The 18,422-nt window shown below is 37.4% G+C and overlaps 1 protein-coding gene across 4 annotated transcripts in view; it reads right to left on the reverse strand.

Annotated features, from left to right (window-relative positions):
• slc2a9 (solute carrier family 2 member 9) overlaps positions 1-18,422 on the reverse strand; it is a 152,704-nt gene that overhangs the window by 133,298 nt on the left and 984 nt on the right. Inside the window, exons 1-3 of one of the 4 annotated variants that reach the window (XM_011475093.3) lie at positions 15,854-15,957; positions 12,291-12,370; positions 8,457-8,555 (exon numbers count right to left, since the gene is read on the reverse strand). In XM_011475093.3, the coding sequence (XP_011473395.1) occupies positions 8,457-8,555; positions 12,291-12,353 (162 nt within the window). In that variant the 5' untranslated portion in view covers positions 12,354-12,370; positions 15,854-15,957. Of the gene's footprint in view, positions 1-8,456; positions 8,559-12,290; positions 12,371-15,853; positions 15,958-18,422 lie in introns of those variants that run through there. The other 3 variants (XM_004068862.4, XM_011475095.3, XM_011475092.3) reach the window with 3 other exon arrangements.

An 18,422-nucleotide genomic window follows, 5' to 3' on the forward strand; every position in this document is an offset into this window, starting at 1 on the left:
TTAGTCCAGATCCCAAACATCCCTTCAGAAACCCAAAGGTAAAATCTGCAGTTCTTGCACTTTATGAGGCAAAACTATCATCTGCCTCCAGGGAGTTTAGTGATTCTGAAGGCAGTGTAGCTGTTTCCACAAAGCTCACCAGTGTGAATGTATGTTTGGCAGTGAAGCAAAATAACTAAAAGGCAAGTCTTGCACTGACTTTAACTACAGGCACATTATCTGGTTCTCTTCTTTTTATTCAGTCAGTGCCGTGCTGCATTAACACATTTCAAACAAAGCCTACTTCAAAATAGTTGAAATTCATATGGGAACTTGAGAAGATGCCAAAAGAATTTCCTTTCAGGTTGACCATTTCATTAGGTGGAAATACCTTGGTGTATAAGAGTCAGCTTTTTGATAAAAATAAAAAAAAAAGTGCAGAAAGACCAGAAGACTTATAAGGAAGATGAAAGATCCTCTGGCAAACTGGGAGGCGGCTGTCACAAATCTCTCAAGTTATTTCCACTATAGTTCATTCCTCAATTTTTTTTCTTTTTAATAGAGATTCCTTGCATTAAACCTTAAATTAGATTTATTAAAATTCATGAAATCATTTGTATTTAAAGCATTTTTGTTCTCCTCTTAGTACAAACAAGCTTTCCATGTGCTTAATTAACTTTTGGAAACTTAATTGAGCATTGCCTACAGCAGATGAAACAATTAAGAAAGACAGAGAAGCAAAATATCACCGTCAAACAATGAAACCAAGCGGTGAATTAGAAGAAAACGTCTTTGTAATTCAACAGTGAAAAAACACAACCATTGCCCTTTCATTCAAGGTAACACTGCATAAATAACACACTGACAAAGAGCACAGAACCAGTGAAATGCCTTTTTGTAAACCTGTAAACCATGTGATGTCAAACAGATTACATTACAACTTTGAAGAGGTTATTATCTAAACCCATGAACTCTTTCTCAAAGATATCCTGACAGAAAGAAAATGCATACCGGAAAGGTGAAGGTTGAAAGCTCATTTTGTTTGCCCTCTACATATAAAAACACTGTATTAATTAAAAATATACCAAACAGAAATATCTCTCAAGGGAATCAGAGCTCCATTAACATACAAGACTGCACACTGCAAACTACTTAAACACTGATAATTTGTCACTCTGATCAAAATGAACTACAATTGGGTACATAAAAGCAAAACAAAAATACAAATTAGTTTCTTATTATAGCATACAATATTGGGCTGTATGACATTTGCTCTACCAGTTAGCTTTTTAAGATTACTTTTCCCTTTTTTAATGCTTGTATGGAACTAGATTTTGAAATCTTATAAGAATTCTTGAAAAGTAATAATGACTTACTGCATTAAGAGATAATTATACCACTTTCTTGGGATTTTCTTCTTAAATTTTGTATTCTTTCCTATTTTTAGGCTACCTCTTTATGCATTTTAGTTTTGTTGTTTCTTTGTATTTGTTTTCAATGATTAAGTAAAATATTCTTGTTTTGAACTGCTTTGATAATGCAGACAGTTTGGTCTAAAAGAGAAATTGATTGAAGTAGCTGTCAAAAAAATTTGCAAGATGTCTGATGTTCACTTCAAACATTTCCTAAGTCTCAGAACAGAATGTTCAACCCTGTTAAAACACTGAAACGCCCGGCTGAAGGTAAATCTTCTCAACCTGAAGATGGAAGTTACAGACAGCACATTTCTCAAGCGCAGGTGCTGGAGCAAACTGGGGAGTCTGAATGACAAACCCAATTGTTTGAAGTCAAATCACTTTTCCTCAGTAGGAGGACTACTTTCCATTTTAAATTTCTCATATCTTTGTTTATTTGTATTTTTATTCCATAAGAACACAAAGCCAATGTGTGGATGGAATTTAGAAAATGTGATTTTTCATTTCAGAACAGTGTTATGCTTCAACTTGTTAGCAGTCTGTTCCTTTTTCAGGAACATACACTAGAAATATGGTCTGATGTGGCAATATCTATATTTTATGGTGCTTCCTTCGTTGCTTGATGATATGTTTGTTGCTCCCTGTGGAGATTAGAGATGGAAACAGTGTTTTTTAGCTGGAAAGGTAAACGCTTCTGCTGCAGGGCACACTTCCCAGGTCAGGTTCTCATTAGGGGCTGAGCACTATAAGACGTGACTTCTCCAACAATCTGAAGGAGGCAATTCTAAAAATAAAAAAATAAATAAAAGCTATATGACCTTTAGAGGTAATCAAAACAAAAGCTGTTAAAATACAATAAAAAATAAACAGTACTCTCACTATGGATACTGACTAAGGAAGCAACAATCCAATGTAATATGTGAATGTAGAATATAAACATTTATAATAAAATTATGTTTTTCATTTCTACTGCAGTTTTTTCAACAATATCTAAAGATTTAGAATAATTATGCACACATTTAAACACCAGTTTCTACTCTCCTTCCATATGGACACATAACAGCAGAGACACACAGGCTTGGGGGTCAGAGTGACCATTTTTTTCTCGTTTTTCTATCATCACCACTCACCCTCTTCCTCGTTCTGCATTCACCCCACAACAGTAGTTAGCATCAGGATTTCTGGTTTGCCCAACTCATACAGATGGGATAAAATGAGATGGGGTTTTTTTTTCCCTCCGTGGCTGCAGTTCTCTCATGACTGCAGTGGAGGAATGAGAAATGTTTTTTCTCCCTTGAGTCTAAGGACACAATTAAAGCTGATAATAATGCAATAATGGGGCTCTTTTAAAAGGTAATTATGAGAGAGAGAAAAAAAAACACAAGTACTTTGACAAGTAAATTTTATGTGTGAAACATTAAAAAGGGAAATTGGGCAAAAATAAATATAGAAAACTAAGACAATAATTAAAAAAGGCTTGTTCATATCTCCTAATATACATTGATTGTTACAAAATAAAATATATGTTTTTCCAATACTTTCAGCCAATTTCTGTAACTTTCTACTTATTATTTGGTTCTATTAATAGCTCCCACAGCCAACCCACAGAGGATTTAAACTGAATGTGGGATTATACAACAGATGTGGAAGGAGTAGCAGGGTTTCAGCACGACACTTGGCCAGCGCTGACATGACAGGAAAGACATGAAGGACTGTCACCACTGGCCATCTCTGTTATTGCAGTTTTCCAAAATTGTGCCTGAACAGCCAAACAAAGAGCACTTTGTTGTGGCCACAGCAAAGGTATTTTTTTTTGTTTTGTTTTTTTTACAAAGGGTTACAAATTTACTTTTGCATTTTTCATTATAAACTGAAATTCTGTTATTTTTCTCCAGCATCACCATTCCCTACACTAGTATTGGCAAAACTGAGTGCTGTATTTGTTGATTTTGGCTTCAATGACCAATGAGGATATAAGACAAAAGACTTAAAATGCTTTCTACTACTCAACAGCAGCGCGGAAATTATCAAAATATGAATTGTAAGGGTGGCATATAGTCAACATTGATTAGCTAAAACAATAAAAGTAGCATGTGTGATGTTGCATTGTTGCATTGTTGGGATAATAAAATTAATTCATTCATTTAGACTCTGTAAATAAAACTTTACAATTATGTTTTTGTGTGGGGCCCAGAAACAAAGCATCTTCTGCCTATAAGCTAATATTCATGATGGAGGTTCACAAAACTGCAACTAAACAAACCAGCAGACCTCTGAAACTATGTTCTGTAGACTAACAAGGTCATCCGGGACTAATTTCGTCGAATGCCTTGCATCCAAACCCAACACAGAATGTCAGCAAAAGCTTCGAAAGGATCTTTGCGCCTTGCAGTTAGTGAGTCAATCATAAACCCCTATAAGGGAAGATTTGAAGCCAATAGAGCACATCTGTCCATCAGTTAAATTGTGGTCAAAAACAGGGCCATGTAGCAAGAGAGTGGTCCAAAGCACAGCAACAAACCTGTATCAGAAAGATCAGGAAAAATAAAAGAATCAACATAATTTCTTAAATGCAGTGGTGGGAACCCAAGAGAGCTGTGCAAAAGTTAATCTGCAGCAATAATGCATAAAACAAATCAATCACCCAAACTTCCCCTCTGTGGGTTTTGTGTTCCTGTTTCCACTTCCCACAGTGTAAACTCCACTCCTTTGGTTATTATTGTTATGGCTCTGAGCCAATGGAATCTCTCTTTTTCTTATGAGCCAATCAGCACTCTTCTTTTTTTAAATTGTATCTTTCTTTCCTTGGCTTCCAGGCTGAATAACATTGTTAAGTACAAAGGTTCAGACTTGAGTCAATTCTGCTTTTTTTGTATTGTTGATTTGAGTTTGTTTTTTAATTCACAGACTCATCACACATGTAAGAGCTGGGGCCTGTTTCAGAAAGGAGGTTAAGTGTAAACTCTGAGTGCATTAACCCTGAAATCAGGGAAACCCTGGGTTTTCCGTTTCAGAATGGGAGGTTTGTTAAACCAGAGTAAATAGAGTAAGTCAAACCCGTTTCTGAAAGAGAGGTAACTTTTACTCGGAGTCAGTATCCATGGTTACTTATGCTGTGAACCTAACCTGGTCGGGAGCAGGTTTTATTCTCCAAACTCAAAGTTTATGCCGGTCCCCTCCCCTTTTTAAAGACGAAGCGTTATTTTTCGCTTTAACCTTCATTGCCCAAATGTCCGTCACACAGAGACGGTCTAAGTGACAAGAATGGCTTGTTCTTTTTTGGAGGACCCAATAGACGAGGAGGCTGCATTAATTTGTAGAGAATTACATTTACGAGGATTTTGAGAAGACTCGATTTTTTTTTTTTTCACTTTTAGCTGCTGCCATGTTCTTTTAATTCCTGCAGGATTGCATCTACATGAAAATGAAATCAGGGACATTGAATTAGATTAATGTAACAATTACTTTTTGGAAACACAATTTGCTAGCACTGCTTACTTTCTTAATCCCATATAAACCTATACCCCTTGATCAATACAAGGGTAGTGTTGCAGCGTGTGTGTGCTGAGCGGGGTGCGAGCCACGAGAGACAAGGGGAGGGGCGATTGCAGGTGCAGATGGGGGGGGGGGGGGGGTGAGCACGGAGCAGAGGTGTGTGCGTGGAATATATTGTGTGTTCGGAGGACGGAGCACTTAGTTAAATAAAGAGAAGGTGTCATTCCCAGAATAACTGTTTTGGAGTCATTCTTAATCCGCTCTGGAGGTTGAGGGTTTCGAACGGGAAGTGAACCCCGAAGGAGAATTCCCTTCGGCCCTGAAGGAAATCTCCCCTGCGCTTTTGACCACGGTCGGAAAGACGAGAGAAAAGAAAGGAGAAGTCTTCGCGCAGCGAAAGGTTCAACAGTAGACAAAAGTTCACTTTGAAAAACACAATTGCATGTATTAATATTAAAATGACCAACGTTTGCAAGAGGGGAATGTTAACAAGAAAGTCCTTTAAACATTACCGACGTTAAATGCATTTCCCCCCAGATTGGTTCTGTACACTATGCAGCATTTCATGCATTTACACCAGGAATAACACTTCAAAAGTACTCCTAAATATCCCCATTTTTTTATTTCACACCGTACGCTATTTAAAAAATTATTACAGTCAATATTTTATGACAATGATTTAAATGCAAACTTAGGCATTAACTTGAGCAGCTATGTTTTCCCACGCTAACTGTCTCTGTTTTGCAGATGCAGCGGTGTTGCTTTTCTTCCGGAATATGTGCTCATATTCACTGTAACTCTGCAGCAGCACGTCAAGTTCAGCTGGCGAAAAATACGCAGACCTCTTTTTTTCACGGTTGCCATGGTGACTCGTGATATCTGCGCTCCATTGATAATGGCTTCTTATAGTCGCGGTGCTCACGCTCACCTCCGAATCAGTCCACTCAGAGTTGATTGATCTTACTCGGATCAGCTTCTCTGAAACAGAAAACTCAGAGTTGTTAATCTCCCGATTGACCAACTCGGAGTTCAAGTTCAACCTCAGAGTTGGTTGGACCTCCTTTCTGAAACAGGCCCCTGGACCGATCAACCTCGCCCCCTAACTTTCCAAACAGCAAGGCTCCAAGAAGGCAAAATCCCGTAGAGTTCTATAGAGAAATAAACCGCTAATACTCATTCATTCTATTTGTCAGAATAACCATTCTTCCTCATACCTTTTATTTACATGTTGTGGGTTTCTTTTCTTTTCTTTTCATTTTATCATTTTATTTTTCTGTAGTACAAGTCATGGAAGTTATAAACGGACCAATCAGATGTCTTGCTAAAACCTTGTGGTCTGACGTTGAACGTTCGAAACATTTGATTAACAGATTCTCCCTAGCCCACTTTCAAGTGGTAGGGGTGTGGACTTCTAACAAGGTCAATTCAGAGTGGCGATAATGGTTGCCTTAGAAATGTTGACTCAGACTGACTCGGACCAATCACTGCTTGATGACAATGTCTGGCTCCAACAAGCTAGCGTCCATGTCCCAAAAAAACGTCGACTGAATTGCTTTCATTTTGATGGAACCAGAAGCAAGTAATACAGTCAATGGTCACACAAAAGTAAAGAAAAGATATATACAGGATGGTTCAATAACTCTGGCCCACCACGAAGAAATGGACAGCTTGGTTTTTAAAATAGCCGTTGATGGTCACATACAAAAATGTTTTTAATTTCACATTCTTTTCTACATCAAAAATTAATATTTACCGGTACCTTTAAATTCATTTATTTGTGTTCAGTCTTGAAGCTCTGTGTGATGTGAAAAAACATTCTGAAAATAAGGCAGAAAGTACATCTCACTTGTTCGATAACATTCGAAAAATTCATATTATTTAACAAGTTTGATTAAAGGATCTGCACTGGTAAGATGAAAGTGTTGCATATCAAAGCATCTGACAACTGAGTTGCATCTAATTATAAAAAATAAGTATTTAGTTGTAGAGTATGCAGATTACAGCCAGAGTGGAATGTAGGCCTTTAACTTAATTGGTCCAAAAGGAACCCAGACATCCCAGATCTGTATCACTCTTTGACTCTTCAAAATTCTTGTCAATCATGGACAAGATCACAACATCCCCCAAGTTGATGTGATTAAGTGAAAATAAATGATGCAGGATAAATGAAGAGCGTGCATTAGTCTTTTGGGATTTTATCTCACTTTCTTTGATTTTGTGCTTTTATGTATCAAAAAGGGCAATCACACAACTGATATATTATACTTTGTAACAACTTAGGAAAAAAAAGTTTTAGGTAAATGTAAAAGACAGTTTTTATTCCTTCATTCATTCATTTTCTTAACCGTTTTTCCCTTTCGGGGTCACGGGGCTGCCGGAGCCTATCCCGGCCACTCGTGGGCGAAGGCAGGGGACAACCTGGACAGGTCGCCAGTCTGTCGCAGGGTAGAATGTCCACAAACACACACCCATTCACTCTCACACTCACACCTAGGGACAATTTAGAGTGACCAATTGACCTTGTGGGAGGAAGCCGGAGACCCCGGAGAAAACCCACGCATGCACGGGGAGAACATGCAAACTCCACACAGAAAGGTCCCCCGTGATGTTGTTTTTCACATCCCCCAGCCGGGCAGTTTTTAATGCTAGTTTTTTTTTTTTTTTTTTTTTTTTTGTCTCAAACATATCAGAAAAATGTCTATTTCTGCATTTCTGGACCAAAACCTGTTTTTATGATTCAAGGACATCTTGTTACCTTCACACCTATAAGAGCTACAAGTACAGCCATCGCTTACATGTGGTCACAAAACAGTTCCACTGCAGAAACTGAGGCTTAGAGTCTTGCCTAAGGGTACCACAGAGGGGTTCTATCATAAACACACAAAAATGACGATGCCAACTGTTGGCAACAAAAAGCCAGCATCTGAGATAGGAAGTCCCACACACACCCTTGCCGATGGTTATTTACGTTTGTAATGATAGCATCATTGCAGATGTGTTAAGATTTCAAATTAACGTGTGCTTCCCTCAAGATGAAGCCTTTGTCAGAGCAGTTCTTTTATTTCTTCCACAAGACACTACAAAAACATCCCAACTTCACAAACCTTTACAAAGGGAAGCCTAACAAACAAAAGGGCACAGCTCGCAGTCTACAGCTGTCAAGGACAAAAATGTTGAGCATTCTGAAGTGAAAAAACATGACTGAGGCGAGCGCTTCTTCCTGTAGAGCTTCAGGGATGTTTGCAAAAAAGAAGGAGGCCAAATAATGTCTAAAGCACTTTGTCCTTTTAATAGCATCGATGCCTGAATGAGTTGTGAGTTTGTCTTCAATGACAGACTAAAATTCTATTTGGGCAAAAATCCAAATCAAAAAGATGTGTGTAGTCTGTTCTGTGACCACTAAATCAACTGTTGGTTTCTTGAAAACAATGTTTTGAGACTGAAACCTTGTGTACGTTCACTTATCTCATCTATTGATTTTTAGAAGTGCCAACACTTTGAGAAAACAAGGGATCAATAGTAGTCTACCACAAAGGGGCTTCCAGTCGGCCCAACACAGTGACTCACCAGTGCAGGCGCATTGACCACTGAGAGGTTGTAGCCATAAAGGAACGACGAGCCCAGGGCCCCGAAGAAGGCTGCACCGAGCAGGCATGCTGTGATCGACTGCTAAAGGAAGAGGACAGGTGAAAGATTAGATACAGAGAGACATGCTTGTTATACAAAGGCATGCCTTGTCAGTCGCAGTCACATCAATGTCAAGGTCAGACCAAACCCAGGGGTCTATGTAGGTCTGCGTATTCAGGCCAGTAAACTAGGTTATTCACTTCACTTTCTCCTTGAGGAGATCATTGCTTTTATATACCAGCAGCACAGCGCCAAGCCGGTGTGTGGCAGGTGCACACTCTCCTTGACACAGTAAAGTGCAGCCAAATACATTTTTTGAATTACTTGTTGAAATCCAAACATACTCATACATAAATACATTTTAGTAATGCATGTGTTTACACATAAAAGCACCACATTCTGACAAAGCTTTCTTAAAGTGTTAATGCACTAAAACTAAAATTTCAAAAACTTTCCCAAAATAAGATAAAGTATAAAATGAATAAAAGTCAATGGATGCAACAGAAAAGACTTTGCTCTTCAATGAGTCACTGCAGCACCTTGTTTCGCTTCTTTTTGTACCACTACTGCTAGTTGACCTAGTTTCAATTAAACATTAAATACTCAAAAGACCACTTTATTCGGGTGGTTTTATTATTAACAAACAGATACTGCAGGATTACCAGGCATTCAGAGATAAACAAATACAAATAAAAACAAATCATTGTACCTCCACCGCCATGCTTGATACTTAGTATAAGATTGTTTTGCTCTTCTTTATTTTTTTTAACTCCGCAAAGTTTCACTACGGTCAAACATTTCCTTTTCATTCATTTAAAATACTGTATCAAATGTGTTTATTTAGATTTAAGTTCTGACGTCTAGTTATTTTAAGATAATAGATCTGGCATCATTTCCCAACAACTCAGGATTGTGTCTTTAAAGCCCTTTAGTCAAAGGCCAAAGCATTAGATTGCAACTGTTTTTTTTATTATTATTTTTTAGATTATTATTAAGTACTTTTGGCTTAAACTACATTGGAATTTTTATTACTGTCTTTTTCTAATAGTTCTGTTTAGAAACTTTGGACAGTTTTAATGACCTGCAGGAAGCCTGTTGAGCCTAACTTACAGCTCTTATCATTTTACTTTTTTCCAAAGCACTTTGTTGTCCAACTCTTTCGGAAAATTCCTGGAATATCTACTTTTAAATTTGCTTTTGTTTCGATTGTTTTTTTTCATTTTCGGACTTGTGCAGGAGTTGAATTGGCCTTAGAAACTTTTGAAAAACTAAGTATCAGAAAAGCACAGTGTCGGCCAATTTATAGCAATAAACAGTGACTACCTAACATCCTCTCCTTCATGTAGCAAAATATTCAAGTGTTTTTAGGAAAATGCCGATCAAATTGCAAGTTTGCTTAATTATATTTTAGGGGTCAAAAATGATCTAAAATTGTTGTCTCATAAATGTGATTTGGAATTTTTTTATTAGCATTTGCAGTCTTTTAAATGTTTTAACTATATTTTAACTTGTAAATGATTTTGATATGTGTCACCACGTTGCAGCATGGCAGAGTAGTGGTCAGTGCTCTCATCTCACAGCAAGAAGGCTCTGGTTCAAAGCCTGGCTTAGACCTTTCTGTGTGGAGTTTGCGTGTTTTCTCCCACCGGTTTTCTCTGGCTTCCTCCCATAGTTCAAAACATACTTCAAGGGTTAATTGGGGAATCTAAATTGAATCGGTTAGTTCAAAAGGGGCCCAAGTCCAAGAGGTTTGTTTTTCCAGGAAATGATTTTAATTGCATAGCTTAAAGAGAGGCTACACCAAATGATTAATACTTTACCCAGATTTAGCACCAGTTCATAGCTTACAAATGCTTTAATATGAAGCACCTCACTTTTGTAATTTCAGAGGGCTAGCAAACTAAAGTCTCTGGACTTGGCCCCTTCTTGAATTAAACAGGGGCGCTGCCATATTGGATAACTAGTGCTGCCATCTTTGAGATAAAGCAAAACCCATGCAAGAGAGACCAGAGTCCAGGAATTTTGCACCTAATGCATTTTAAATGTCAAGCATAGTCAATACGGACTTGGGACTTTTTTGCACATAATCAGATAGCTTTTCCCTCGAAGACCATAGAACATATAATATCTCCATTTTGAAAAATTGTGGACTTGGGCCTTTTTTGAACCAACCGATTCAATTGTCTCTAGGTGTGAATGTGTGTGGTTGTGTGACCCTGCAACAGACTGGAGACCTGTTCAGGGTGTGCCCCGCCTCGCCAATAGTAGGTGGGTTGGTTCTGGCAGCACTATGACCCCAAAAGGCATTCAGCAGGTTCAGAAAATGAATGAATGGATAGATAGATGGATGTTACCATTTTTCTTTAAAAAAGAACTGTGGCCACAAATTGGGATTTTTTTGAGATGGTATTTGCATTTTTTGTCACTGTTCTGTCTCATGTCTCATCATTCTGTCGATGATAAAATTAAAGGCCAACTCTGTTATTCCTGCTTGGAATTTAAATTTCTGACTAAAGGGGGAAAAAAACAAAAATAAATTTAAAAAACCATTACATTACAGTTTTCTTTGCCATTTCTATTTAAAAAATTCAATGTGGTGCCTGGATTGAACAGACAGTCATTGCAATGTTGACAAATAACAGACTGTAGAAATTTGTGCATACAGCTAAAGCAAACTCATCCAATAGTAAATGAAGTGTGCGGTGCATTACACCTTTTAGTTGTAATGTTCTAGCTGCTGCAAAGTTTAAAGAATATTTTTTGTCTTTTTTTATAAGTTTCCATTAAACATTAGACTTTCAATTTCCTGCTAAATTTGTTCCACTTCTGCGCATATTCACTTGATTGTGAAACTACCTTTTCAGGAAAATACTGTATAAAATGTCCTCAAAAATAATTTTTTTTCTATTAAAGATTACCTAAAGTAATGGCACGTATTGGTGAGACATCAAAACAAAAACTTATCCTTATTAAGCAAAATAAAGTACGACAGGTCCAATTTAAATTTTACTCTAACTTTTGATATACTCTAACTCTGACTAAACCTATTTTCTTTTCAAAATGAAAGAAAGATAACAGTTTGTTGTAACGCTATTGGTTTTATTGTTTAAAGAGTTTGATGAGTTTAAAAAGCCAAGTCCTGTATTCTTCTAATGAATACATATTTTTTTGAATAAGTATATATATATATATATATATATATATATATATATATATATATATATATATATATATATATATATATATATATATATATATATATATACATACTGTTTGAGTCTATAATGTATTTGATTTAAAGACTGACTGATGCTGATAAACAGAATTGCTAAATTACTTCTGATTGTCTGAATTTTAAATAATATATATTTTTATGGTCATTGAACTTTTGATTTATTTTATAGAAACATTATTTATGAGGCTGGCATAAAAATTGCACCATCGTAGGAAATGTGTCTGCAGCATCCTCAGAAAGTCACAACACAATTTCCAAGAACAGGAAACCATTTGATCCTTGTCCAAATAGCAAAGGTCATTTGTTTATTAAATGACATGCACTTTTGTTACTCAGCGCTGATATGATGCCCGTTTGTCATAACAGAGGGCAAATGGATGACACAACTGGCAAATAACAAAAACACTACCACATTATCAGAACAGAGCATCCAGTCCATACACGGTACCAGTTCTACATAATTACCCATGAAAAGATATAATTATGTTCCATTTGACACTTGTCTGACACAGATGTTCTGAACAATGAACCAAACTAACCTTTTCAATGCCCGGGTCTGAGCTTACTTTGTGGTCATCATGCCCCCCTTTTGGTTTTTTCATGATCAAGCTTCAGAAACCTAAAATGAGAAGAGAAAAATGTAAAACATGGAACTTCACAGCTAGACTGGAAAGCAACACATAAATCATTTCACAGCAAGGATGCAGAATAGGACTTTCTGACAGAAAACCGACGAGTAAAACATCTGCTAGAAAGGAAATGACAAAATCCTGACATGCTGACAAGCAACACTGGTCTGAAAGCACACAGAATTATAGATCTGAGTTTGGTAGCAAGTTCAGAGTTTACCTAAAAAAGCGCATCTCAAGAGAAGGCACTTAAATATGTTTAACTATTTTTGAATCAGGGTAATGTGTTAACCACAGACTGAAGTATTGAGTTTTTAATCCATTATTTTTACTAGTTAAAGAGTGACCTGGGCTTTGTTTTCTTTTACATTTGAGTGAGAGTTCAGTAAACAGACAGAAGACTAAGTCTGCCACCTAGTGCTTATAAAAATAATGGAAAGATTAGAGCAGAAAGATAAAATGTAAAATGGGAATTCTTTTCTTGCATCCCGGTTGAAGGTGGATTTTTGACATTCCTTTTATCTTTGTATTGAAATTGTTTTTGTGGCATGAAAACAGTGAGTCTTGAAATGAATCCTGGATTGTTCAGTAACCTTTCCGTGGCATAATCGGCAAGAAACAAGGATGTTGTTGAATGAGAAAACCACTTACTAAGTATACAGGGTTCACATGTGAACTAAAGTCCCCTGGTGTTTCCCTCTAACACAGTCGACAGCATTTAATTATCTGGTAAATATGAAGTCCCTGATGGGATGCAAATGAAAATCCGGAGGACTCCAAGTCACAATGAGCAGCTGTGACATCCCAGACCTAAAGCAGAGAACTAACCGCTTCCTAAAATCAAGCTAAACACCCATAATCCCCCAAGTGCTTTACATCTGAAGTGGGTGTGTAATGACTCACAAGACAATGTTGGAATAGAACTGTTCACTTCAATCATTACAGACCCACTCCTATGAAAATCATGTTTTGTTGCTTTTAACATGTTCTTGTAGCATTTTTCTGATGATGGAGGACATATAAAAAGAAAATTAAGCTTAAAGCTGCACTTCTTATTTCTTTTTTCAAATCGTTGTGATCCAGGAGGAGACAAAACAATGTTATTTGAAAAAGCTTGAAGCAGTCATGTAGGTGCAACAGTCAGTGGGTCATAACCTCTGCTCCATTCTGATGCCTCCACTTCCAGATGACTAGATCCATGAACTTTTTTGTTTTCCTCGTCTTAGCTGACGTCCAACTCAAACCATCTACGGCTGGATATCTCTGATATTGCTCGCCATTTTTGCTGCACCGCCAATGTTAGGTTGGAGGATTTAGGGGCTGTAAGCTGGCAGGAGAGCATGAAAACAAGGATGATGAGATGTGGGGGCTACTCTAAGAGCCCCGCCCATACCTCAAAGGTGAATTCCTAATGAACTCTTGCCACTTTGCAGAAACTATGTCCTAACAACAAAGGTTTTTTTTTCTTAGCTAAAAACAGCACAATTATAATTAAAAAAAACACTGGGAATGCTTTGAAAATAGATCAAAAGATGATTGGAGTGGGTCTTTACAGCTGGCTACCAAGAACAGAGCTAAAACATACTGTGCTGCTAAAGGAGGTGCCATCCTTCCCTTTTCTGTGCACACTCTTTAGGATCATGGCTCTGACTGTACTTTCTTCCAGCAATCTCTGAGTAAAGGCAGGAAATGCCTCAGACAGGTATCCAAGTCCATCACAGGGTTTGTCTCAAACAAGTGATTCAAGGTAAGGAGTATTCCTTTTAAAACACTGTTCTTGCGTCACATGTCCTCCACATAAGGTTTTGTCACGTACATGCAGTGAATGTTTGTTTACAATGCAGCAGAGGGTTATCAGAGGCACAAGTTATTGACTTTTGACTTTGGGCTGCGGCCTACGCCCTTAATCATATACCCCAAACATAATGATGCTTTAAAAAATGGTAATAAAGAAAGTCTTCTAGCAACAACTGTAAATGCTGAATGATATTTAAGGAGTTTTGTTGCCTTTTGAGCAAAACGAGGTCAATAACTGCACCTAGTAGGGTTTTGGCTTAATAAAAAATGCAAAAAATTAGTTTTCACAACATGACAAATGCTCTTCATTTTCCAAGTGTCATCCAGTGCAGACTCAACTATATACAACTGTGAAACAGAATGTTTTCACAACTTCTGAAACTCCTCTTGCAACATTCTGCATATCTGCAGCTGTTTGAAGCTTGTGCCACAGCCCAGGAGGCTTGCAAGATTCAGAAACTCAATGTAGTGCTGGTCACTCCTCCAGTCCACAGTTTTAAGTTTAAAGTTAATCTGGTAAGTTTCCTACAGCTGCTTTTTCATAGTAAGACTGACGCTGATAGCAGCAATCCCCTGTGCTGCCTCCCATTCTATGACGGGCCACATGTGGGGTTTTGAAATCAGCAGGGCTTTCCACGGCTTCTAGGTCGGATTACATCATTTGAAACTAGCTGGAACATTTACAGTAGGGACTAAAAACAAGAACCCAAAAAGGTGTTTCCGGCTTTGAACCAAAAAATTGCTTTTCTTCTGGGGCCGTGGCATCTCTGGTGCCATGTCATGTAATAATATCCTCCCACTTGGTTTGAATGTGGGCTGGCTGGCAAAAAATGCACCACAATTCTTTCTTTGGAAATCAATCACAATATGGAACAATGTTTGTCCAAAAAAAAAAAACAGTGAAGAGACCTGAACACATTTCAAAGCTAGCCTGAGGTGCGTGTTTTTGGATTGTAGAAGAAGGTCAGAATTGGGATTGTAAATACAAACTCCTTGCTGTCAGGAGTGGAAGTGTGCAGCTGCACAGCCTGAAAAAATCCCATCCCCAAAAGTCTGAGCACATTAGCTGAGAACTAAACCACTATCAAAGTGATTACCAGTTCCAGTGGTGCGAGAACAAAAGCTCAGTGCCGATCAATTCAATCAGGCCTCTGCTCCTGCAGCTGTTACACTGTTTGGAACCGCATAAGCTCAGATTGCATCTCATAAGACAGCACAAAAAAGGAATATGGAAACCTGCCAAGCATTGTCAGTGAGACTGAAATTGTAAACAACTGCAGGTGATTTTTGACGGTATATTGCTTTTGCTAAAATTAAGAATTAAAGAAAATGTTGTAAGTCTCCTTATGAGTTATTTCCTTTTAAAGCCAAATTATTAACCTGTTGAATACTTTTTCCGTGAGTAGACCCAAATAGCTCCAGTCAATATCTACTTAACACGAAGAAACATTTTCAAATTAACTGTTTTAGCAACTACTTATGTTACTCGAGAAATGAAAGGACAAGTAAGTCCCCACCTGCAGGAAAACAATAGTAAGAGGACAACAGCAGACTATATAAAACATCAGTGAGACTCCAGCATTTGCATCTGTTGTAATTCTGCTGGAACGCTTTAGTCAAAAGCCATCGCAGTACTGAATACATGAATTAAAAAGAGTCATAGTAGGCATGCTTACCAGCGTGATTAAAGCCTGTGTGTCCAGTGCACAAAGAGATACAACTTACTGAACAATATTGCCAAAAAAGCTGAGATAAGACTGAGAAATTATTAACTCCGGTGGCTTCGTGCCTTCCTCCCTTTCTTATGTCATCATAACAGTCAACTCAGTCAAACTCCAGACAAGAAACGTCAAGAAAAGAGACTTAAATTGTCAGTACTTCTATAGTTCTGGCATCAATTCATTATGACTTCAAAATATGACGACATTTGGGGAAATATTGATCACACAAGATTTTTTTTCACTTACAGAACAAATAGAAATAGTGTTAGATTTTTATTTCCTTTATTATTAAATTTGGCTACACATTTTTGCAATATTTCAAAGGTTTCTGTTTGTTTTTTATTGAGTTGGGGCCCGTTTAACTTTATTATTTGCCATTTTGTTGGAAGTTACATTAAGGAAGATGAACAAAAGGTGAAAATTCATTTTTCTTGACCAATTTACTGTACTGCTCCACTCAAATTTACGGTACATTTACCTTTCAGTCAAAACTGCAATCTGAAACTTCTCTTTAGTAATACTAATCCGAGAAATAACACCTAATTTGTTGAGCTGCTGAGCATGTCAACAAAGAAGAAAATTCAATTTCCTTTGCAATATTTTGGCCTCTTAGTTAAAATACTAGGGAAAGTTAGTTGAAATAAAAGTAAGTTAAAATAAAAATTAAAATATAGGCAAAACACTTTTTTTAAAGCTTTGTTCACCTCATAAGCAATATTGAATTTAAAGAATGTTATAAACTCATCATAGAGCCAGCTTTCCAGCTCAAGTAGGTTACATTTTTGTTGTTTTTATGTATTAAAACTTACATTCCTGCCAGACTTATTTAGCAAAATATAGAGATTTGAAACAAGTTTGATCAAAAAATTGTTTCATTTGGTGTTTTTTTAGCTTTTATAGAAAAAAAATACCAATCTATGTTTTTCCCCCATTCTTTCCCTGAGAAACACCTACAAGAACATGTACATAACGAAATGTTTGCTAACCCATATTTCGTCACGTGTTTTCCTAGAAAATGCAGTAATAGATCTACAGCATAGACATTTCTGAGTCATCAAAATTAAAGCTTGAAACAGACTGATAATGAAGGCTCTTTCTACACTGGAAACAGCAAAAACACAATCTGCACAAAGTTCTGAATCAATGCAGTCGTCATCCATTGACAGACACAGATTACGTCAAAAAGTCACTTTCTCGTGTGTTTTTCATGTTAGGCTAATTGATTGCTATTGCCTTCATTCTGCTTGTGCAATACAGCAGCATAGAGTTTACAACAGTCGCAAACAGCTTTTCCTCTGCAACAACAATTCACTTAATTTTTTGGACTAAGTGCATCACAATAAATTTATGAAGATAATATTAATGGAAAATTATTTCAATTATATTCAACTATTCCTGGCTTTGTAATGACACAAATACGGTTAAAGACGGGACATTTTAACATGGCAAACTTAAGAAAACTCCATCCATTTTCTAAACCTGTTTTGTCCCTATCCCGGCCACTTGTGGGGTACGGCAGGCTACACCCTGGAAAGGTTGCCAGTCTGTCACAGGGCCATCACACAACCATGCACACCTAGTGACAATTTAGAGTAACCAATTAACCTATGAAGCATGTGGAAGACTGTGGTAGGAAGCTGTAGTCCCCAGAGAAAACCCACACATGCAGGGGGAAAACCTACAAGAACATTTTCTTTAGAAAACTGCTGTTGTCAATTGTTTTAAAAATATCCCTGATTTTACTTCAAATCGAAGCAGCATTTGCTATAACTCCAACAAAAGCATCGCAAACAAGTTTTGCTCATTTTAATAGTCTGTGTTCAAATTTTGAGTGTACAGAGTACAGAAAAAAGTCACAATATTTGCCTCACCGATGCGGCATCCAAAGTGCCCCTTGTGTTCGTTTGAAGCTTGAAGCAGGTTTTTACCCAGAGTTTTAAAAAGGGTTTCATGCTGTTGCTCTTCTGGGTGCAGCGAGAACTAAGTTGCACCATTTTCTAACTTAGCAAAAACTAATAACAGACTATTACGATCATCAACAGGAACAAGACTGCAGTAGGAGTTTCAGAAAATCCCTGATGATGTTCACAAACAAAAAGAGAAAAGATCTACCAGAAGGGCATGTCAATATTGCAGTCAGACATGAAGACGAGGTCAAGTAAAGACACTTTTGGATCAGAGCTGGCAAAAATATCGAGTCACTCACCTCAAACAGTGTAAATTAAGTGCATTCTGTCAGCAAGCAGAGTCTCCAAGGTTTGAAATGGTGACTGCACAAAGGCCGTGATGACAGGATGACAGCTTCTCCTAACATTGAAGTGTTTCCTCCAGCTTACCCATCAGTCATTGTTCTGCTTCATTTTTTCTCCATGAGTAAGCCTGAGCAACAACTTCGTCATGTACCGGCCAAACAGCGCAGGCTCAGAATACCTCTCATACAGAAAAAGGTTGAAGGCTGACTTCCCAAAGCAGAAGAAAATAGGTTTCTGTAAGTGACATTTTTTTACACTCTTGAGCACAGTTA

The sequence above is a fragment of the Oryzias latipes genome, chromosome 5 (genome assembly GCF_002234675.1).
Source record: "Oryzias latipes chromosome 5, ASM223467v1".
Lineage (NCBI taxonomy): Eukaryota > Metazoa > Chordata > Actinopteri > Beloniformes > Adrianichthyidae > Oryzias > Oryzias latipes.